General features: G+C 36.4%; 3 protein-coding genes and 1 long non-coding RNA gene across 6 annotated transcripts; 3 read left to right on the forward strand and 1 right to left on the reverse strand.

The window, feature by feature from the left end:
* The first annotated feature begins 1249 nt into the window (after positions 1-1249).
* LOC140835055 (4-hydroxybenzoate polyprenyltransferase, mitochondrial) lies at positions 1250-4608 on the forward strand. Of its 2 annotated transcripts, XM_073200363.1 has the most exons (8): positions 1250-1684; positions 1959-2094; positions 2472-2593; positions 2865-2934; positions 3112-3261; positions 3958-4093; positions 4239-4335; positions 4522-4608. In XM_073200363.1, the coding sequence occupies exons 1-8, from the start codon at positions 1287-1289 to the stop codon at positions 4589-4591; spliced, it is 1179 nt and encodes a 392-aa protein (XP_073056464.1). In that variant the 5' UTR covers positions 1250-1286; the 3' UTR covers positions 4592-4608. The 2 variants fall into 2 exon arrangements, with proteins under 2 accessions (XP_073056464.1, XP_073056465.1); XM_073200364.1 differs by lacking the exons at positions 2472-2593; positions 2865-2934.
* A 2962-nt stretch (positions 4609-7570) lies between these two features.
* LOC140835057 (serine/threonine/tyrosine-protein kinase HT1-like) lies at positions 7571-11045 on the forward strand. Its single transcript, XM_073200368.1, has 3 exons — positions 7571-8577; positions 9817-10272; positions 10640-11045. The coding sequence occupies exons 1-3, from the start codon at positions 8215-8217 to the stop codon at positions 10895-10897; spliced, it is 1077 nt and encodes a 358-aa protein (XP_073056469.1). The 5' UTR covers positions 7571-8214; the 3' UTR covers positions 10898-11045.
* A 1149-nt stretch (positions 11046-12194) lies between these two features.
* On the forward strand, positions 12195-22993 carry LOC140835056 (pre-rRNA-processing protein esf1-like). 2 transcript variants are annotated; one of them, XM_073200367.1, is made up of 8 exons: positions 12195-12395; positions 12547-13132; positions 13254-13328; positions 13528-13748; positions 14014-14176; positions 20825-20953; positions 21524-22236; positions 22426-22993. In XM_073200367.1, the coding sequence occupies exons 2-8, from the start codon at positions 12584-12586 to the stop codon at positions 22697-22699; spliced, it is 2124 nt and encodes a 707-aa protein (XP_073056468.1). In that variant the 5' UTR covers positions 12195-12395; positions 12547-12583; the 3' UTR covers positions 22700-22993. The 2 variants fall into 2 exon arrangements, with proteins under 2 accessions (XP_073056468.1, XP_073056466.1); XM_073200365.1 differs by having other exon boundaries at positions 12196-12391; positions 12533-13132.
* Positions 18812-20802, reverse strand: LOC140835058 (uncharacterized). The gene is made up of 2 exons (XR_012118803.1): positions 20237-20802; positions 18812-19976 (listed from the first exon to the last, which is right to left on the reverse strand). It is a non-coding gene; the product is annotated as an uncharacterized lncRNA (long non-coding RNA).
* Positions 22994-23145: the final 152 nt, after the last annotated feature.

A 23145-nucleotide genomic window follows, 5' to 3' on the forward strand; every position in this document is an offset into this window, starting at 1 on the left:
ACTTTTATCTTGAGCATTGATCTTGCCATTCTATATGCAGACTGGTAGTTGATTCTCTAAATCTTGCTTGGTTGTCTTGGATAAGAGATGTAAGATCATTCATTCTATCTGATATCTATGGTTTCCAATCTTATAGTTGGGAATGATCAGGTTGAATCAAGTATATCCAAGCTACCGTTCTCTTGAAAACTCATTGAAGGTGTAAATGTCATTAAAACTCGATCTTAATCACGCAACTCATGAGTGTAAATTTGTCTTGCTCACATAATAATAGTCTCATGCGTTTCACCATTAGGATCCTACGCTTATCTCACATTTGGAATCATTATCAAATTCATTCGCATGTGGAGAAGGATAGATTTTGGTGTCTCTGATGTAATATGTTTTCATGTTACTGATATATCCCTTGAAATTGCTTGTACAGGTACTGTCTTTCTGTTAATGTCGTTGGATTTGTTTATTCTGGTTTTCAAGCCTACAATCTGGCATACCATTTGTGCACAGGAAAAGATGTAATCTCCCACCATTTAAGTTACCATTTTGATTTCTCAATGGATCAGGCAAGTTCCGACCTCCTCGAAAATTTCAGATAAATTTTATATTTTCTTGGTACTACCTAAAATTTTTTCGCATTTTTTTTTCCGTGTGTCTAGCAGATTTTGGCTTTTTTTAACGTCATCATCGTCATCGGCTGCCGTCAGAGTAGACGACTGTATAACGATCTGGGGCAGTGATAAGTTCACGACGATGGCCAGTGAATCAATAGGGATGTCGTTCTTTGCTTTTCTAGCTTTCTCCTTGAGCTCTCGTGTGGGGTTACAACCTCTGCAATCGGGAGTCCACTTAAACAACACCGCAAACAAGTATACTTAGACATTCTAATGTATATCTGAATTTAATAAAATTTATATTATATATTACAAAATAATTTATTTGTTTTGATCAATTTCTGTATAAAAATGATTGAAACCAAATTAAACAAAAAATAAATCAAACTCTATATTATTAAAAAAAACATTTAGTTTATATACATAGATAATTATTATGAGATACATCATTACCTGTGAAAATGAATTAAACTACTTACTGAATACTATATTATAATATCTACATGTAATTTAATCTGTCAAACAAGTTTTTAATTTAAATTTTTACATGATATAAATTTGGAGATTATAAAAAATAATTAATTTAACAAACTAAAAAAAAATGAACTAATTTTTATTTATTCAAAAACCCTTTAATATATTTACTTTCTAACTTTATTACAAACACCCTCTCTGATAATGGGAATCAGTCGTCTTTCTCGAATCACTCGCCGCTACTCTTTATTATCCGCCGCCTACTCCCACCGGCAATATACGGCGGCACGTAGCCCTAACGATTTCGTGGACTCTCGTCGTCACCCACGCAGCTTCTCTGAATTCCACGGAAATTCTAATTTTCAACGCCAATTTGACTATTCTCGACTGCTTGGCGGGCATCACGTACTTTTTCAGAGCTCTTGCTTTTCAAATGTTGCATCTAAAGAAAATGAAAAGGAAACCAAAACTTCGAACGGTGATGACGGCGGTGGTAGTTCGTGGATTGATGTTTATTTGCCGCGAAAAGCTCGACCTTTCGCTCTCCTTGCTCGGCTCGACAAGCCTATTGGTACTTGGCTCCTTGCTTGGCCTTGCATGTGGTAAAAGTGTTTATCCTTTAGATTTCGTGTTACATTTCAAGTGGAATTTGATTTGCTGCGTGAGCCTTTTTACCTGTCACTTGGCGTTAAATGTCTTACTAAATTTTCTTGTTGGCAGCATTTCAACCTATAATCTTCATGTACAAAATTAGAAAAATGGAAAAAAATTGGAGCTGTGGAAAACCTCGTGCTTTTTTTTTTCCCCAGTCAGGCTGGGAGGTCAACTGCTTCTGATGTTTGTTGAATGTCACGTGCATTACATTGTTAAATGTAGGTCGATTACAATGGCAGCTGCGCCAGGGAGCTTTCCGGATGCTAAGATGATGGTGCTGTTTGGCACTGGGGCGTTGCTCTTGCGTGGTGCGGGGTGTACCATTAATGATCTACTTGATCGGGATATTGATACGAAGGTAAGGACTGTTTCACTTCAGCATAGATATATTTTTCGTCTATTGATAATCCGAAATAACTGATGTAAAATTCTTGTTTTTAACTGGAAAATTGGAGATGGCACCCAGATGGTCATTTCGACTTTGTTGAATTTTGTTACACCTCTATTCACTTTGTTGAACGGAATTTTATCTTCACATCTTAAATGGTGTACCGACAGACTCGACATCATGTTGATCTACAGAGTCGACATCATGTTGATCTATTCAGACATCCTTAGCTGCTTTGATTAAACATTTATTTTTTCTGATTCTTTTTTATGCATGTTCGTATGAATTTATATGCTTACTCGCTATTGTAATCTTTGTTGTTTCATTTTTCATAGCTTTGCATGTAGGTAGAGAGGACGAGATTGAGACCCATTGCTAGCGGTGTTTTAACGCCTTTTCAAGGACTTTGTTTTCTTGGTTTTCAATTGCTTCTGGGTTTGGGAATTCTACTACAACTTAACAATTTTAGGTTCGTACTTGCTCCATATTCTAGTTTTACAAAAGATGACTTAAATCTGTAAATGTTGATGGAGCACTTGTTTCCCAGTATAGCTCGTACATAAATTTTTAAGGAAACATGTCTTCGGAGTTATTTTTCTAATTAATATAAGGAAGGCGTATCTTCCGGCTTACAAAGCCATATGTCAAAAATATGTGTTTCCAAAATTGGGTGCTCTTAAAGATGGTTATGTGGTGTATATGATGATGTTTGGTAATCTGACTCGCCAAATATCTTGCAGTCGTGTTTTGGGAGCTTCATCTTTGCTGCTAGTATTTTCATATCCTCTCATGAAGAGGCTGACATTTTGGGTACTGCATTTTCATCTCTATTCATTTGTCCCTAAATTTTTTATTTCATCTAACCCCTTCCATTCCATTTTCTGCCTCCTCAATCTTCCCTGAGGCCAACAAAGAGCCATGCACATGCACCAAGTAGCCTTTCATTAAATTAGCTAATGTATCTGAACCATATTAGTGTTGGTGCAGCCTCAGGCATATCTTGGTTTGACATTTAACTGGGGCGCTTTACTTGGTTGGGCTGCTGTTAAAGAAAGCCTCGATCCAGCTGTTGTACTCCCACTTTATGCTTCAGGTGTGCTTTGGACGCTTGTATATGATACAATATATGCTCATCAGGTACATTGTTTTTACCTTTAGGATTACCCTCACATTGGATATAAAATATATGGACATTTTTCAATCCTCTGAATCCAAATCTGGAAGTGAGATGAATAGTTGTGCTTCTTACAATCTGGAAGTGAGATGAATAGTTGTGCTTCTTACAATGGTTGAGACGTGCTTGGGTTAGTACATGGTGAAATATTCTTTTCTTGCATGCATTTTATGAACAAGAACATATGCAAAAGATTGGATACTGATTAGGATTTAGGACACGTCACATGGGCTTCAAATCTTTCATATGTTTCAAAAACAGTGATGATTGTTTTGGCTTCCTTGAGCTTGATTGACTGCTTAAAACATCCTTGTAAAAGATAATGTTTAAAATTGTTGTGTCCTAAATGCATCCATCTTTTGTCTTTGGCAAAAGGGGAGTGGAAATTGGGCTTTTTTTTCATGTGTTTTTGTTAACACCATGCTTGTTAAGCATTTTACATGATATGATTTGAAGTTAATGCCTCATTTTATGCAATCTTGGTATCCTCATTTTGGATTTTAACATCAGTTATAACCTCCACATTAATTTATCTATAAAATGCTGTTATGTTCGATAATAGCTTTTGCATGAGATTCTGTTGTTTGTAATGAGATGCTCATTATAATCACACAAATTTATATTCCTTGTTGTTGATAATGTGATAGTTGTACAATTAGGACAAAGAAGATGATCTGAGAGTTGGTGTCAAATCAACAGCCTTACGATTTGGTGATTCCAGTAAAAAATGGGTTACTGGCTTTGGAATCGCATGCATTACAAGCCTTGCTCTTAGCGGATATAATGCTAATCTTGGTATATTCACTTACTTCCACTCTGCTAAGTTAATCTGTGTTCTTGGGGAAACCACCATTGGACCTGGTATACTGTTTATTCCTGATATGAAATGATATTTGACTATTTTTCATTATTATGGTATTTCTGTTTTGGTTTTGAGCAGCATGGCCATATTTCTCATTCTTGATGGCTGCATCTTCCCAGTTAGCTTGGCAAATCATGACAGTTGACCTCTCAAGTCGAGTTGATTGCAACAAAAAGTGAGTACTCTGAGATTCAGTTTCAATGGTTTACATTTTGCCTATCTGTTTGTGTATATTTAGCGAGTTATTACTATATCAGCATTAAAATGGATATCATTCTGGTTGCTATAGTTTGGATTCATCAAATATGTTAAATTTCGATCTTCTAAATTTTACTAAAGACTACTTACCGTTTGTCGTCAGGTTTGTATCCAACAAATGGTTTGGTGCTATTGTTTATTGCGGGATATTATTTGGAAAACTCTTATCTTGACGGTAAAGACCTTCTCTGACTGGTTGTGTAAAATCTATGATACATTATTTTCCGTTACTTGGCTATATTAACTTGTCCACAACACAAACTCTTGATCTTTTTTAAGTTCTATAATGTGGAAAATGGCAGAAGAACTGAGCCTTTTTGATAAAAATGATTCACACATTAAAATTTATCGATTTGTATAATTTAAGATATAATTAGCATACACATATTATATTTTTTTTTAGCACATTCAATATATAACCAAGAATAACAAAATAAATTTAAAATTAACTCCTCATTCTTCCAAATAATCATTTACTTCTTCCAGTCGAATGCATGGCCCAAAATCCGTTTATCTATACTATTATATTAAGGCTGAGCATCTTATAAAAACTGTCAAGGAGGACACCATCTTTTTTTTCCAGTTTTACCCTTATATGTTACTAATATTACACTTTTGTTTTTTGTTTTTTTTTTAATTTCAACACACACTTTTATTTTATTTTTTTTTTTTCAATCATTCAAATATAAATTAAGTCCCTCCATAATTTGTCGATCTCACTTTAGTCCATCTATAATGATAAAAAAAATTGTCCACACACACGCAACGCGTGTGCAGAATAACTAGTTTAAATAAATAGTTACCATGGACCAAAATTCGATATATATTATTATTCGAACGATAATTTTGCTTCTTATTTCCAGTCGATGACTAAATCGGGTCCAGAGTATGTCGAAACATGTAATTGAATTTGGTCTGCAGGACACCACAATTCACAAGCTACAGCTTCGTGTTGTACCCAACTTATTCACTGCAAGTTTATTTATTCCTATATATAATTGATTGTTGGCATATTATTCCATCTTTGATTTGCCATTTTCATTTAAATTATGTTGTGTGCAATAATTATCTCTGTTTGGTAGAGCGATTGAATCGTGGTGCTGGAGCTGTTTTGCGGTTTAAAAGATTTGAGTTGTACCATTATCACCAGCTATAGCTTTTAGTAAAGCGGCAAGCGTTTGGTCCTACAAATTATGTAAATCATTAAGCTATAAAGTGTTACATAAATGTGTAAATTGAAGATTGTTTAAATGAAAACACGATATTTTCAATTTAACCGCAACCTTAATCTTCCTACATTTTACTATCTAACATATATTTCTTCCTAAAATAAATTGAAAAACATATGTAAAACTGAATACATATGGTGACAAAGATAATGTCTTTTTTGTATAAAAACAGTACATGTGATTGTGCATTATCAGCCATGTTCTGTCCTCAGAAGTCCTCTTCCATATTTGTGGATCCGACCGCCAATTATTATCTCCCTTATTTTAAAAAAATATCTTGCCGTTATTATAATTAGGCTACACATGCCTCCTTACTCCACCTAATTTTTTCTAAGGAATAAATATAACTAACTGCCTAGGGACAGGGCCCAAGAACAATCTGATCATCCCTTGTATATTAAAAAAATTATATTTTTATTATTTTTTATGACGCGAGAACTCCCATTTTTTATCATTTGATAACTATTAGGTAAATTCTCGAACTAACATAATAATTAGTAAATTATATTAGTCATGTAAAATATACTGAACAAGTCCTAAAAGACAACATATATGTGAGATGATATGTCACTGTATCACAAGGTGAAGTGACAACATATAATTATATCATATTTAGCAATATTCGTCGAATTTTGCAAAAAAATCTTTCGGTCCAAAAATATCCCATCAACTGCATTCAAATCATATCATTGAAAAAATAATTAAATATAACTTAAAAAAATTGATTAAATGTAATTATAGGGATACGAATCAAGAAGTGGGACGGGGCGGGCCCATTTCGCATTTGGATCCGAACATGAACATTCAATTTACGAATAATAATTTATAATCATTTGTCAATAATGTGCAAGCTTAATTAATTAATTGTGATTTTTTATATATTAATTCTTTTAAGCATCATCCTATTGTACTTACTACTCGACATTAAATGGACCACATTACAATTTTTTAAAATAAAATAAAATAAAAAATGGACCGTACTTACCCGTATTGTGGCACATGGGTCGGGCCCAAACCAGTTTCAAACTGAATTAATTGTCACATGTAATCGGTTGGTAGTTGAAGACATGCGTCAGCACTATATTTTTTTTGTCTCGACAATTACATTAAAAATATTGTGTTATTTAGTTAAATTACATTCTTGCTTTAGCATTTTGTTTTTAATGTTTATTAAATCGTATTTAGACGACTACTCGATTTGAAACTCAACTGTAACAAACTTATTTTTAATTCAGATGATAATAATATGTTTTAAAATAAATTACTATTTTAGTTGATCAATTTCTTTTTCTTTAAATGATACCATACTTAAAAAAAACTAGAAATTATAATCAGACACCATAATGACATTGATTAGATATATTTGTGATAATCTTTCTTTCTTTATAATGGATGATCAAGTGTTCTTATCCAGGCATTAAAATATTCATAAATAAATTGAGTATTATTTAATAATGTTGAGCATTTAAAGATAATTTATTTAGTAAATTTAATCGGAATTAAATTAAATATATAAAAGAGGAGAGTGACCGTATACGGATGGGTGCATACGGCAACAGTACAACAACCATGGCCAGACGGTGGGCCCCAACACCCTCGATTCCACATTCCAAACCTATCTTTATTGCACGTGCCGTGAAATGTCTAGAATACCCTGAATGTATGGTTTTAGACTAGTTTTTCGGTCCCCACAAGATGAATCTATATTAGTCTTTCGGACCAATTTTTTATTATTTCAAAAAAAAAAAGAGTTGGATGTAAATATTTTTTATTATTAAGTTAATAATAAATGATGAGATACTATATTGCAATTTTATTTGGAACTAAATTATAATTTGATAAAAAATAAAGTAGATTTTCTGTGAGACGATCTCACGTATCGATATTCACAATACTGGTGTCCAAGGGCAAAAAGACTTATAAATGTTTCCAGTTTTTATATTTGTTTTCTGTATTTACTCCGTCACTCACTCTCTCTATCTGTATCTGCGCTGCGTTGATCGGTGGAGTTGCACAGTGACAGAAACCAGACTGCCAACCTTTCTTCCTTTTTCTCTCTGCCGAGAAGCAAAGATCAAGCAGTTTCTCACACACACAGATTCTCGTGTTTCTGGCTTTTGTTGCTAACTGATGATATACTTTTCCTACCAAACGTTCATTTGCTTTGGAGGTGTTTGTTCTTGCGAATCTGTGTGCCCATCACCCTATTTTCTTCAAAGCTTGGTTTTTTCTTTTGTTTACGGCGTCAAGATCGATGCTTGATAAGTGTTCACCTTTTCTCTCTTATTTTTCGCATGCACATTCCGGTAAGCTATTCTTGGAGTAATGAGTTGTGGGTTTCCTCTGTTTCTCTTTTAGCATCCGTTTATTTTGTTTATGAGTACGTTTGGTCTGCGGGAGCCCAGAGAAGGAAAAACTTGGAATCGAGCCATTCCATTTTTCAGTGCTAAGTTATTGCCAAGACTGCGCTCCGATACTAAGCTTACTGGCGCCCATTGATTCTTAGTTTACTATCTTGTAAAGGTTGAGAAAATCTGGAAATTTTTTTATGTTATTGGGAAAAACTTATGAAGAAACATCAGTGGCTGAAAAAAATTGCAAGCACCCACAGCAAGCTGGAGAGGAGGCTCTCTTTGGGAGAGTACAATAGAGCAGTTTCATGGTCAAAATACTTGGTTTCTTCGGGTGCAGAAATCAAAGGTGGAAGACAAGAAGAATGGAATGCTGATCTATCCCAACTTTATATAGGGAACAAATTTGCTTCTGGTAGACATAGTAGAATCTACAGAGGGGTTTATCATCAGAGAGACGTGGCTATTAAGCTTATTAGCCAGCCTGAAGAGGATGGAGAGTTGGCTGCATTCTTGGAGAAACAGTTTACATCAGAAGTTGCTCTTTTGTTCAGGTTGAAGCATCCTAATATCATCACTGTAAGTGGGATCTAATTTGTTCCTTGTTTTGTGTGGTTGAATCTTGAATGCTTTGTTGTGCGTAAATTGCGCCGAAATTTTTTTCCCTTGTTAATCTTCTGAGTATTTGGATGCAGTGGTGAAGCTACAAGCTTTACGAAACAGTGAACGAATACTTTTACTCACATGTAACAAAGTTGAGGCGATCCTTTCCTCAAAATAAAAAATAAAATCGTTTCACCAGCCCAGCTCCCTCCGCCATTGTTGGGCTTGATTGCTGGATTATTTTGCTGTGCAGGGGGAGTGAAAATACTATGTCACCCGTACATTTGTATATAAAGATGATACTTATGTTAAAGGCATATATTAAAGAGAGAAGGGGGTGACTACCCCTTCTCCCTCTTCTTGGGTCACCGTTCAAGAGAAAGGGGTGCAATTACCCCTTCTGACCCCTCATCCTCCGTCCCTGGTAAGGAAATATGAGGGGTTGCCGTTCTCAATTTTTATAGACATCACATCCGAAATTTGAAGATGTCATGCTGCATGTTTGGTGGAATATGCTTTTGGATGATACACACATAGGAAGAGTGATGATGGATTGTCTCAACATAGTTTTAGGTCAAGTGGTTGGGCAAAGTAAGGAGCTTTCTTTGGTATTGCATTGTGATAATTGAAAACGACGGCGAAAACCGGTTAGTTATAAATTAATGGCAATTGAATGCTAAATGTCGGTGCTTTATCTAAAAAGTTTTGGTGCCTTTCCTTATCTGAGAAAAAAGTAGCCTAGATGTGAAATCATTAACTGAATTCTGGTAGCCCCAAAAAAGGGATCCGAGCTATTGACCTTCGCACTTGCACAAAAAGGATGTGGTTAGCTGTTTCAAGGATGATCACATATGTCATGTTGGTACCTTTCCTCTGTGGCTTGTAATTACAATGCGTACAGTCTGGCTGTAATATCTAGTTATACATCGGATTTAGGAGAGATGTGAATAGGACTGTGTATAAGATTTGAGCAAACCATATTTGTAAAATTAGGATTGAAGTGTATTAGCTGCTAATTCATGCACAGTTTTGCTTATGCAATCCCCGAGGCCTGAAGCGTGAGAGTGGTAACATAGAATCGAGCACTTGAATGTCTGAATACTCTCGTAACAGTTATCATTTTACTAAATTTGTCATTCAAGCTTGTTGACTGTTTGTCTAATGATAGTGGAATCTCAATTTTTGACATCTATATTGTTTTAACTTTTAAACCAGTTCATAGCAGCATGCAAGAAACCACCAGTGTTTTGTATCATCACCGAGTACTATCCAGGTGGCTCTCTAAGAAAATTCCTCCATCAGCAAGAACCATATTCGCTTCCCCTCAATCTTGTACTGAAGTTCGCCCTCGACATTGCTCGTGGTATGTTATATCTTCATGCTCAAGGGATTCTACACCGTGATCTTAAATCAGAAAATATGCTTCTCGATGAAGATATGAGTGTGAAAGTAGCCGACTTTGGAATATCGTGCTTGGAGTCTCAGTGTGGAAGTGCAAAAGGATTTACAGGTACTTATCGTTGGATGGCACCAGAGATGATTAAAGAAAAGCACCACACAAGGAAAGTTGATGTTTACAGTTTTGGTATTGTTTTGTGGGAACTTTTAACTGCATTGACACCATTTGATGACATGACTCCGGAGCAAGCAGCATTTGCTGTTTGCCAAAAGGTAATTTATCTAGCATTCAACGTACTCATTTTTAATTTTCGTATTTAACTCCTTTTCTTTGCTATATATTGACTTTTGATATGATGCCTCTGTTAAGCTCGATTTGATCATAAAAAGATCATGTTTTAGTTCATTTTCACAAGATATATAAATTTATCAAGTTCACTAAAGTACAAGTTTCTTCTATAGATCCACTTCTACTTAAAAAAAATATCATGTATCTTCTTTCAAGAAAAGTTGACAATATTGTATCCATGGTTCTACAGCCTTAGTTAAGTACTAACCAATCCTGTAGAACTTACCGATATTAATGTATACTTCCTTTTGACGTTAAAATTTTATGAACTGTTTTCTATTTTACGTGCAGGATGCTAGGCCACCATTGCCTTCTTCGTGTCCATCAGCATTTCGTCACCTCATTCATCGTTGTTGGTCGGGTAATCCTGACAAGCGACCGCATTTCCATGAAATTGTGAGCATTCTCGAAAGTTATTCGGAGTCACTAGAGCAAGACCCCAAATTCTTTTCATCTTACGAGCCCCCTGAGGATCATTCCCTTTCGCGATGCATTCCAAAGTGCATCGCTACTCGTAGATCCCCTCTTTGGGGGCGTAAGAGTGGGTAGGATTTAAATATTGATCGTGATTCATGCCCCATAATTTTCTTTCATGTATGGAGAGGTATGTGCTGATATGATTGTATATATGAACTACAATTAGTATGCATCGTTTCATCTCTCTATGAAATATATGCGTGTGTACTGTGTTTCTTGATATTCTTGTAGAACAAATAGGAGATGGGATCATAACAGAGGAAAGTTCTTTAGAAATTGTGAGTTAGTGAGTGGGCTTATGTTGCAGAAGGTGGACCTTGGATCGGATTTCAAGTGGGCTGATCTGGCCGGACGAATGGCGACCTTTACCGCTCGTGGCCACGGTCAACCCAGACCACTGCATTATTAGGCCCTCTCTGCAAGCCCAGTCATGGGCCATGATTGTAAAACGGGAGTCCAAATAATTTTAATTTTTTTCTTAGTTTCAAAAGGTTGATATGAAATTCTTAGGGTATCCTAGATTGCCTAGACTTACGCAATACCGAAATGTTAAGAGCATAGTACTAGAGTGAAGTCATTCCATTTACCAACCAAATCATTTGTTTGGAAAAAAATAGTGGATAAGATATGAACGAGGTTATAAACTATTTTAAAGAAAGACATGCATTGCAGTTACGTAACCAAAAAGAGGGGAAAATTTACAACTGGCGGCTTGGATTTACCGGCGAGCCTTTAATTTATTGCTCACAATTTTTATCTGCTGCCGTTGCTGGGAGACAAGAAGATGAGACCGTCTTTACGGGTTGCTTCGATGCTACATGTGGGAGCATTGTTTCCACTTGGTTTAGATGAACAAGATTCACATACATATGCGATTTTAAAAAAATTAGTTGACTTCATGTATGTGTTGCCTTTGATTCTATCATGAGATAGTGCTTCTACATGTAAGATGAAATCAACCTTTCTACGGACAACGTGGAATTCCTTGAATGTTTATTCTTCTACCTAAAAGTCTTGAAATGTGCTAAGAAATGTAATCGTAAGGTGACAAAGCCCGCATATATAAAGGATAATGCCACATTATTGAAACTTTCAAATTAAAAGCCAACTCGTTCAGGTGTTTTTATTTTTAATCATCGGCCTTGCTCAAATATAAATGAGTTATTTATTTTATTGTTGATTTAAAATATACTAATTTATATTCCTAAATTGGATTAATATTTATTATTTTTTCTAACCCTCTCTCACTTAAAAGTAATACATTTTGTTGGTAGGAAATCTATTTGGGCTCGAAGAATATAATTTGTAGCTACACATAGGCCCAATCAAATTGGCCCAAATGCGGCTTCTCACTCCTTTGCTTAAACCCTAAAGTTGTACAGCACTCCATGCCTTCGAACTCTAGGCTGTAGCTACCAACTCCTCCTCCGCCTGTCCGCCATTGGCCTCCATGTTGTCTCCTCCGCTCATCCTGCAGTACTCGCGTCATATATTTTGCACCTGATCGGCTCCTCGTGCTGAGGGCCTCCTACCGAAGCTCCGACGCTAAATTCATTTTGAAGTCTAGTACGTATCGGATTGGACCTCTTGTATTCTGGTTATGTGAATCATCTTATGATATGATTTGAATTTCACTGTCTTTATCGGTTTGATCGTAGCAAATAATGGATGTTTTGTTTCGTGTGTCTTGCATTGTCTCATTCTCAGACCGAGTCGATAAGAAAGCCTCTTAATTTCTCCAGAAAATTGGCTTGACCAATGGGATCCGAGGATAAAAAGAAGCAGAAAAAGAAAAGCAGCAACAAGAAGAGTTCTGGGAAGGGAAAGGACGATGATGAGGCTAAAGTGATAATGGATGATCGATTCGTCTCAGCACAGTCAGACCCTCGCTTCATGGAGGCTCCAAAGAGGAGGGCGAAAGTGGCCATTGACTCTCGTTTCCAACGTGTATTCACTGATAGAAGCTTTACCTCCTCCAGCGCCCATATTGATAAGCGAGGGAAACCTACCAACAAAGGCAACAACAAAAACTCATCGTCTCTCAAACACTACTACCGGATTTTTCGAGAAGAAGACGAGAATGAGAAGTCTGCTCTTCGAGGAAGAGGAAGAGGAAGAGGAGGCGAAGATGAAGTTGACGACATTGACAGTGGTAGCATTGCTAGTCATGCTGAGAGTGAAAGTGACGGTGAGAAATCTGATGACAGCAATGAGGAGAAGGGCTTTGATGAGTCAGCATCCACTACTTCAACAGATTCAGATGATGAATTTATGGTCGATGAAGAGGAAGATACTTTTATGCAATCGGTCACAACCGTTTCGATTTTTTTTCGTTTGAATTGATTTATTCAGCAGAGATGGATTATACAAGGATCTCAAATTCTGTATCAACTCTCTAATTTCGCTTTCCATCTTTGTGGTGCAACAGGTAGAAAACGTACCAGACATAGAAAAAGAAACACGGAGGCTAGCTGTTGTTAATCTGGACTGGAGTCAAGTGAGGGTATGCATTGTTTTTCCATGAATTAAATTAAATTTAAATGTTATCTCAATATGGGAATTTTATGTACTACTTATCTTAGAATATCGACCATTTACTAAGTGGCGCTGCATTATTATTTGGCGGATAGTTTATGCATCTCTCAATATTGACAGCACCGTGTCAGTGCTTTTAGTTTCTAACTAAATCTCCATTTTTGTAGGCAGTTGACTTGTATGTCTTGCTTACATCATTTCTTCCTAAAGGGGGTCAAATTTTCTCTGTAACTGTCTATCCATCTGAGTTTGGACTCAAACGCATGGAAGAGGAAGGTACCCGTGGTCCTGTTGGACTGTTTGATGATAATGAGGAGGAAGATGATAACAAGGACGATGATGACATTGATAAAAAAAAGCTTCGTGCTTACGAATTAAGTAGGCTAAGGTGACATCTATTGCTGAATTTGAGTTTTTATATATATTTACTCGTTCCACTTTTTGTTGGTGCTTGTTTTTCCGCTGCATACCTAATGCATGGGTTCAGATGCTAAACTGTCCTGACTGCAAAATGCAAATCAGTTGAAGATCGGTCTCATATAAATAAAAATCAGAGCCACTGCTTAATTTACTTGAAGCGATGCAAATATTTACCAACTTGTTAATACTGATCTCCAGTTCTAGAGTATGAGATATTTACCTACTTGCTTTAGGTACTATTTTGCGGTTGTGATATTTGATTCAAGTGCTACAGCAGATTACCTTTACAAAACTTGTGATGGGGTAGAGTTTGAAAGGTCTGGAAATAAACTGGATTTAAGATTTATTCCAGATTCTACGAATTTTGAACATCAGCCACGAGATGTGGCGACGGAGGTAATATCTTGACTCTTGATCAGTACATGAACAAATTTTCTCTGTATAATCTATCTGCTTTTAACTATTTCCTTAGTAGTGAAGCTTATTGGTCATCAAAGCAAAATTTGTAGTTTTCTAGCATCACATCAAACTATGTTACAAGTCTAAACAGCTATGTTAAGGCATCTGGCCCAATTCATGATTGCCCTTGTATGATATGGTTGCTTGAACATAGCTTTCGGTAAACTGACATGTCACTGTGAGTAGTTTCTTGGGTCCAAATTTCTTGTTCTTTCTTTGGTTACTCGTGTTCTTGAAAATCTTACATTTGGTAGGCTAATTTTTAACTTAACTCGAGCTTTCTTACGTGGTATGCTTGTTTGGTTTCATATAGAATTAAGGTGCCGTAATATATTATTGTTAGATAGGAGGAACAATTTAAAGCCATGAGATTACTTATCAGACAAGATCCCAAATTTGTTATGATTTGTTCATAGTGGTTGTCTAGCAAGAGCTTGTGGGTGTTATCCTAAACCCCGACACTCAATACAACAAACTGTTGTGCTTGGTGCAAAAGTTTCCTTTTTCCCCCTAGATCAGAAGTCCGAACTGTTCTGTATATGGGATATGGCGGTTTGAAGCTTAATTCTACGTTGAGGAACATTTATAGATAATTTCCTGTCTTCCATGAAATTAGCAATCACTACTTGTAATGCCATGGAAGTTGCAAATCTGATAGTTTCCACTAGAGTTTAGTAGTGTACAAGATTTCGAAACTGGGAGAGTATATTATTAAAATTAGGTACTAGTTTTGATGAAAAACGGAACAATTTCCTGTTAGCAACGCTTTCTGAAGTCAAACAGGACGACAAAATAGTTGACCTGTTATTTCTTTGTTTGACTTATCTAACTAATATAACAGAGTCTGTATTTTCATGAACTCTTAAAAACGCAAACTTGAATATAATTCATTCACACCTACTTGATGGCACTGTCTTTTTTCAAAGTTTGTTCCAAATAATTTGATGTTTGCATCCCGTAGATTACTCGATCGAGGAAGTTTAATGTCACTTTTTTCATTTATTACCCACGCTCATTTGTACGCTTGTTTCCATTTGTATATGAATCACTTAACCTAATAGCCACCGGTAAATATACTTTCATCATTTTTATTCACTGTGCTAATAAATCATGGTGTTTACCGGGTTTCAAAGTTTGCTTCTGGAATTTCGAGAATAGAATTGTGATATTTCTCGTACTGTTCTGTATTATACATACATGTTTAAATAAAGAGGGAAGCTTCAACCGCTTCCTCAAATCAAGAACAAATGACGAGGAAAAACAATGTAGGAAATAAACTAATTCAGGAAATTTCTACACTCTCCCTCAAGCTAGATTGTAAATGTTGAGCAATCCTAGCTTGGAAGGAAGATCTTCAAAAGTCTTCGTATGCAGTGCTTTGGTCAGAATGTTTGCATTGTCTGTTGATTGGTAGGGATATATTGAAGCGATATAATGTTATTCTCTATCCTTCCCTTGACAATGTGACGATCAATCTCCACATACTTTGTTCTATCACGATGTACAAGATTCTTGGCTACAATGATGACTAGCATATTATCACAAAACATCTTTATGAACCCTGAAATAGGAACCCCAAGTTCATTGAGTAGTCTTTTCAACCAAATTCCCTCACGTATACCATTAGAAAGAGTTGAATTATGCCTCGGCTGAACCGCGTGACACAACTGGTTGCTTTTTGCAGTAATGTGACCAAATTTCCTCAGTACAGTATCCTGAGGTTGTTCGCCTATCAATTATAAATCTTGCCCAATTAGTGTCATTGAATATTTCAACTTCCTTGTTTGTTGTCTTCTGGAAAAATATCCTTGTTCTTGTGTCATCTTCAAGTATCTCAGAATCCTATAAACTGATTCCATATGCTCTTCTGTAGGACTGTTCATTAATTGACTTACCTCACTAATGGTAAAACTGATATCTGGCCTGGTATTAGTAAGATAAGTAAGTTTTCCAACAAGTCTTGGCTATCTCCTTTTATCCGCGGGTGCACAATTGTCCTTGCTACCTAATTTGGCAGTGGCATCCATTGGGGTATCAACTCGCTTAGATCCAAGCTTTCATGTTTCTTTTAAGAGGTCAATTACATACTTCTTTTGAGATTCCGAAATGCTTTTCTTAGAAGGAGCTTTTGAATTTGACGTTGCCCAAGTCTTTGATTTTAAACTCTTTAGATAGGAAGCTTTTGAATTTTTGAATTTCTTCCCATGATCCCCAGCTAGGATGATGTCAAAGACGTAAACAACGAGAATGACTTTCTTCCCTGATGACACTTGCTTGACAATCACGACGTGATCTCTCTGACACTGATTATACCCAAACGTTTGAACTGTGTGAGTGAACTTGTTAAACTAAGATCTAGGTGATTGTTTGAGATCATATAATGATTTCTTAAGTTTGCAGACTTGTTGGTATTGGCAGTCCTGGAGTGATTTTCGTGTACACTTCTTCTTCAAGATCACCATTAAGAAATGCATATTTTACATCCAGTTGATAAGATTGGTCGATCAGGATTTGAAGACAATGAGAGTCGTACTCAAACTTTATTATGTCTAACACGTGCCAAAGTCTTATGGTAATCAATTCCATAAGATTGTGTAAATCTCCTGGACACTAGATGAGCTTTAAACTTGTTGATACTACCATCGGAGTTGTATTTGACATTGAAAATCCACTTGCAACCCATTGGATTTTTTCCTTCAGGTAGATCAGATATCATCCTAGTCTCGTTCTTTTCTAATGCATGAATTTCTTCCAAAATAGTCTTTTCCCATTCTGGTATGCTAGGGCTTCATCGACTGAACTGTGAACTTTAATTCTGTTCGCGTTACTAACTAAAGCATGCTGATTGGGTAACAAATTCCCATAGGAGATAAAATTACAAATAGGATGGTTGGTACATGAGCGAGTGCCTTTCTTTAAGGCAATCAATCGGTCATCAATGATTTCTTCAACTGGATCAATACAAATATTACCTGGTGAATTTTGAGATTCCAGTATCACATTGGAGTCATGACAGTGATTGGTTGGCTGTATTACTTCTCTTTCGACAGTCTTGTTCCTCCTAGTATAAACACGTAACTCAATAGTCTCCACATGTTGTGTTGGAACAGAACACGGAAGGTTTTTTTATATCATTATAGGCTGCATGGTATGGGTTTCAAACTGATCATCGTGTTTAGAGCTAGGATTTTGGCTTTTTTGTGTTTGGGTTGACTCAAACATACAAGTAACGTGTTTAGAGCTAGGATTTAGGATCAAATTTGGTTTAGTGTTGTGCAAGAATGTGGACAGACGCTGTTGGGTGTTAAGCCGGGTAAGGGGAGAAATAATTTTAGAGGGGATGTGCTGGGGAACATGTTTTAAGTGGAGGAAAATGAGTTGGGAATGAGTTCAGTAAAAGTGAGTGGTTTTCTTGAATGAGTTTTTTTACAGGCTATTGGAAGGTCATGAAGAATATTGGTGATATGGGATCGATAGTGGTTTCAGATTAGGATAATTTATCTGGGGAGCTTTCGGTTTCAATTGAAATTGAAATGAATGGTGATAATAGTTGGGGGTTTTCTGCAATTTATGGACCGTGTAAGCCGAGAGATAGAAAATTATTTTGGGGTGAATTGACAGGCCGAGAGTAATTTGTGGCGATAAGTGGTGTTTGGGCGGGGGCTTTAATCTTGTAAGATCTTTGAGTGAAAAAATTAATAGCACATCCATAACCACGAGTATGAAGTGTTTTGATAATTTGGTGGAATTGGAGTTGTGTGATCTGCTTTTTCTGGATGCTTAATACACTTGGACCACTTGGTCTAACTTCGGGGATACACCTATTTACTGTAGGCAGGACATATATTTTTGCTTAAGGGGTTGGGCGGATATATTTCCTTTCTACATACCAATAGTTTTACCGAGAATAACCTCAGATAACTTCCTAGTTATGTTAGATACTTCAAAGATAAAGTGGGGACCGTGATTTTTTAGAAATTGAGATTGTGTGGTTGAGACATAAATCCTTTAAATCATTTTTAGCATTTATAGATTCTCAGGGGTGTGAAGGGTACAAATTCACGAGGAAACATAAAGGCATAAAAATATTATCAATAAATGGAATAACAAGGTTTTTGGAGATGCAGATATATGAGACTTTCGGAGTTAGAAAAGAAAATCAGACAGTTGGATGGCTTAGAGATGTGGGGTAATTGGACAGATGAACTAACATAGGGAAAAAATGAAGCAAAGTGTGAAATGGAAAAGTAGTTGTTTCGAAGGAGTGAGATTGATACTCTAAAAGCAAAATTGAGGTGGTTGAGGGAATGGGACCAAAACTCATATTTTTTTTCATTCATTACCGAATTAGCGTATTAGCATATCTTTGATAAATAATTTGGAATTGGAGGATGGATCGATGGTTTCAGATGATGTGCAGATCGAAACTTCAATAATAAGGTTTTTCCTTAATTTAAGGAATTTGAGGGTGGGGGTGGGGTATTGAACGAGTGGATTGCAGTCTTATTGATGGTGAGGCTCGAGATGAATTGGAAAGACTTTTTGAAGAGGAGTTTGTTTTTTTTTAAAAAAGGTTTAGAGAGAAATGGGGAAGTGGATAAAAAAATGCATCTCGACTGTTTTTTTACTCCTTGTAAATGGTAGACCGATTGGCAAATTTAAGTGGAAGAAAGGTCCAAGGCAAGGAGTTGATCCACTCTCTCCTTTCTTGTTTAGTCTTGTAATTGATGTGTTGGGTAGATTGGTGGAGAAGGCTAAGGCATTGAACCATTTATGGTAAATGGAAGTTGGTAAAGATAAAGTTGAGGTATCACACCTGCAATTTGCGGACGATACATTGTTTTTTTATTAAGACTGAGAGTCATATGCGTTTTTTGATGGAGATTCTGAACTCATTATGCTGCATTCCGAGGTTAAAGATAAATTTGGAAAAGAGCTCATTGTGGGGAATCAGTTGTACTGAAGTAGAAATGGCTGGGATAACCAGAGAAATTGGGTGGCAGGGAGGAATGGCACATTCAAGTCCACGGAGAACAGGTTGGAATCTAAACTAGGAACATGGACATGTTTTAATTCTAGAGCCTGCCTTTGAGAGAATGATAGAATCTGTTAGCATCATTAAAAAATGATATATCTCCCGTTAAATGGCCTGATGCTCCAGAGTTTATGTTCCACATGCTCTTGTTTTCTGATTTTGCAGTGGCATTTGAAAGATTACCTTTTTGAGCCAATGATCCTGTTCTGATGTTATTTTGGGATGACAATTGTAAGAACATCTTCTGAAGGGCTTCAAGTTGTTCACTGTTGAATGGATTGGATGTCAAGGATTTCCTTCTTCAGTGGCAGCATGATTGTTGCAATTTTCTTTCTCAGCTGCCGCTTTCGAAGACTTCCAATCAGCGGGTTTTCCATGTAACTTCCAACATGTCTCTCTGGTGTGCCCGCTTTGTTGAATAATCGCACCACCGTATTCGTTTCTTGGATCGATTGTAATGGTTGGTATTTTTTGTTCCTCGAGCAGTTAGGGCAAATGTATTTTCTGTATGGGGGCAACTCATTAATCTCCAAGCATACCTTTTTTCTGCTTTCTCTGAGAACTTCGGAGAAAACTGCTTGGATGCTGGATATGGGTTTCATTCCAATAATTCTTCCTCGTACTTTATCTAAGTTCTTGTTGACTCCCGTTAAGACTTAAAACTTCTTCTCTTTTCTACGATCTCTTTGAATTTCTTGGCATCTTCTGGACAGCCCCATCTATGGTCCTCAAATACATCAAGTTGCTGGTACTGCCGAGTGAGAAGATTGTAGTACTAAGTGACTGGAAAGATCTCCCTGTCGAAGATCATGAAGAGCTGTTTCTATTTCGAAAATTGCTGAGGTGTTTTCTTTGCTTGAATAAAATTCTTTTGCTGCATCTCAGATTTCATTAGCAGTCGCATATAGTGGAAAATTTTCACCTATCTAGTTGGTAATGGAGTTTACCAGCCAGCACATGACCATCTTGTTCTCTGTTTTCCAGAGTTTGAATTTGAGATCCCCTGGCTTTGGACAAACAACTTCACCTGTTAGGTATTCATCTTTTCCTTCTCCACTGACACACATCATAACAGATTGAGACCATTGAAGATAATTATTCCCATTTAGTTTGTGCTCTTTAATGAGAAGAGGAGTACTCTCTGCCGAAGAATCTCAAGATAGTTGAGTGTTCTTTGTCACTGGCCATGCCGTATGTGATCATAGAAAAATTTTGATCTAATGGTTTAGAGAGATTTTATACCAAATGATGAGGAAAAAACAATATAGTAAAGAAAGTAAAACAGGAAAAAACTAATAAGATGGAGACTAGAATAAGGTATTGTCCTAATCTCCTTATTTTTGGAAAGAATAAATCTTGCGGATCCCTAGAAATCAAGGCAGATTTCGACACAAGCTCATTTGTAAAAAGAGAATAAGTTGATATATTGCCCTCCAATTATATTTTTTTTTTGTGAGCATTTGATAGTGATAGAAGTTCTCTTTTGTCTGCATCTTCTTATTCGAGCATCTTGATCGACTGTTGTGAATTCTGGTTCTGTCCTTTGTTAGGCACCAGCTGACTACGAAGGTCTAAATTTTCAAACTAGAGCATTGCAACAAAGCAATGTTCATCTTACTTGGGATGAAGATGAACCACAGCGATCGAAGACCTTGAAAAGAAAACTAAATACTGATCAGGTTCGAGTTTATTCATGTTTATTGGTTGCCTTTTGCTTACACACTATCATGCAAGATTCACGATTTTGCCTGGGTCCTATCACACACACACACACATACACATATTATAAAATGTTTAAACTATGAGTCATCTTCTGTCTGTCTATGGAAAAGTTTTTTAATGGGAATCAACATTATAATGAAATGATCCAATATATAATTACCTCACATGTAGAAATTCTTTATTTGTGGAAGTTGGGGAGAGCATGAATATATTCTGCCATATCCTTATTGTTTTTTACTAAAATAACTTAGAATTGCTAGCGTGTAGAGGTCAAACCAAGTGCATCATGAGAATTAGCATAGACTACACAAGCAGCTTTTTTTTCAATCTTTTGCTTGATATTGATTTCCATGCCCATCGGAGATGGTTGAATTTATTTATGAGGTAATTGCCGGACATTGGTTGGCTCAGTATTTGTGTTTGCAAGGATCTTTTTTTATTAAGGAGGTGAAAATGGAATTTGGGTCTCTGGCCGACTTAAATTCCCCTACTTTGTCAGTTTGTTACGAGTTTTATTTTTTTTTCAGCTTGTTGAGCTGGAGTTGAAAGAGTTTTTGGCATCTGATGAGAGCGAAACTGATGATAGTGGTGCCGAAGACACAGAAGACATATTGATGAGAAAAGTCAAAAAACAAGATATGTATCGTGCACTGATCCAGTCCGGGGATGGTTCAGATGATAATGAGGAAGAGGGAGATGATCAGGACATGGAGGTCACTTTTAATTCTAGCTTAGAAAATATTAGCAAACGCATACTAGAAAAGAAAGACAAGAAATCAGAAACTGTTTGGGATGAGCATCTCAGAAAGAGGAGAGAGAAAAAGAAGGCTAATAAAAACAGGTCCAAGTATTCATCAGATGAGGAAGACGTTTATACTGATCAGAAAATTTCACAACATGCAGAACAACATGATGACTTTTTCATTGATGAGCCTTCAGCCACAGAGAGTAAAGGAGGGAATCAAGTCCGAGGCACCAAAAGGGGAAGTTACATTCAAGAAACAGCCCAAGAAGCTGAAGCAAGCAAAGCAGAGCTTGAATTGTTACTTGCTGATGATAATGGAGGAGATACAAATATAAAGGGCTACAATTTGAAGCCTAAGAAAAAGAAGGGGAAGAAAGGAACGGAAATTCCAGATGAGGGGAAAATTCCGACTGCTGACGTTGATGATCCACGTTTTTCGTCTTTATTCACCTCATCCCACTTTGCTCTGGATCCAACAGATCCTCAGTTTAAAAGGTACATATCCCCTTTTCTATTATGCAGTACCACGCTACTGCCTACACTATGGTACTGATAATATTTTTTATTTTATCTTTCGAAAGAGAACCACCACACCCCCCCCACCCCACTCCCCCAAAACTCTAAATCAAATTTTTAGACACTCAATGTCTACTATCAAAATTAAATCTGGTTTTGGCGCTACAGGAGCGCGACTTATTCTAGGCTGATTGCACAAAAACGGAAGATTACCAATAAAGAAAATGACCTAATGGTTCGCTCGGAAGTTCTTGGTCAAGTGTCAGAAGTGCACGAACATGAACATGAACATGAAAAAACTGAAGGATTGCCTCGAGGAAATGAGAAGCACGAGTCATCTTCATTGGTCAGGTCGCTGAAACTGAAGTTGAAACAACTGCCTTTGATGTCTCAAGGTAAAGTTCCTTCAGGGAGTCAAAGAAAGAGAAATAAGAAAATCTAGAAGCGCCTATATACTACTGCCGCCTGGACTTTTGAAGTTAATTTTGTGCGACATTGTGTATGTCATCTTTGTACACAAGTTTTTCAACAGCAGCTTGTTTCGACTTTCGAAGAGCGTTTCCTACAGAAAAGTCGGGAAATATTATATTATACACATCCGGGAGATTAGTTTAGTTTTAAGAAATTGTTCTTTTGAAACTGTGTTGGAAATTAAAATAATATTTATCTTTATTTCTAAAAAAATTACGATAACAATCAGATTGAGTAAATTTTTATTTGTTGGTGTTTTTTTTTATTATTATCAAGCGGTAGGCCGTATCGCTTGAAAAAATGTACTATATTAGATTATTATTGTATGATGACGGGGTCATTTTTTGGGGATGTAAAGATTTGAATTGAATGCATAAATATATTGAACGATGGAAAATTAATTTTTAGGGATTAAAT

Source organism: Primulina eburnea, chromosome 6 (assembly GCF_022965805.1).
Source record: "Primulina eburnea isolate SZY01 chromosome 6, ASM2296580v1, whole genome shotgun sequence".
Classification (NCBI taxonomy): domain Eukaryota; kingdom Viridiplantae; phylum Streptophyta; class Magnoliopsida; order Lamiales; family Gesneriaceae; genus Primulina; species Primulina eburnea.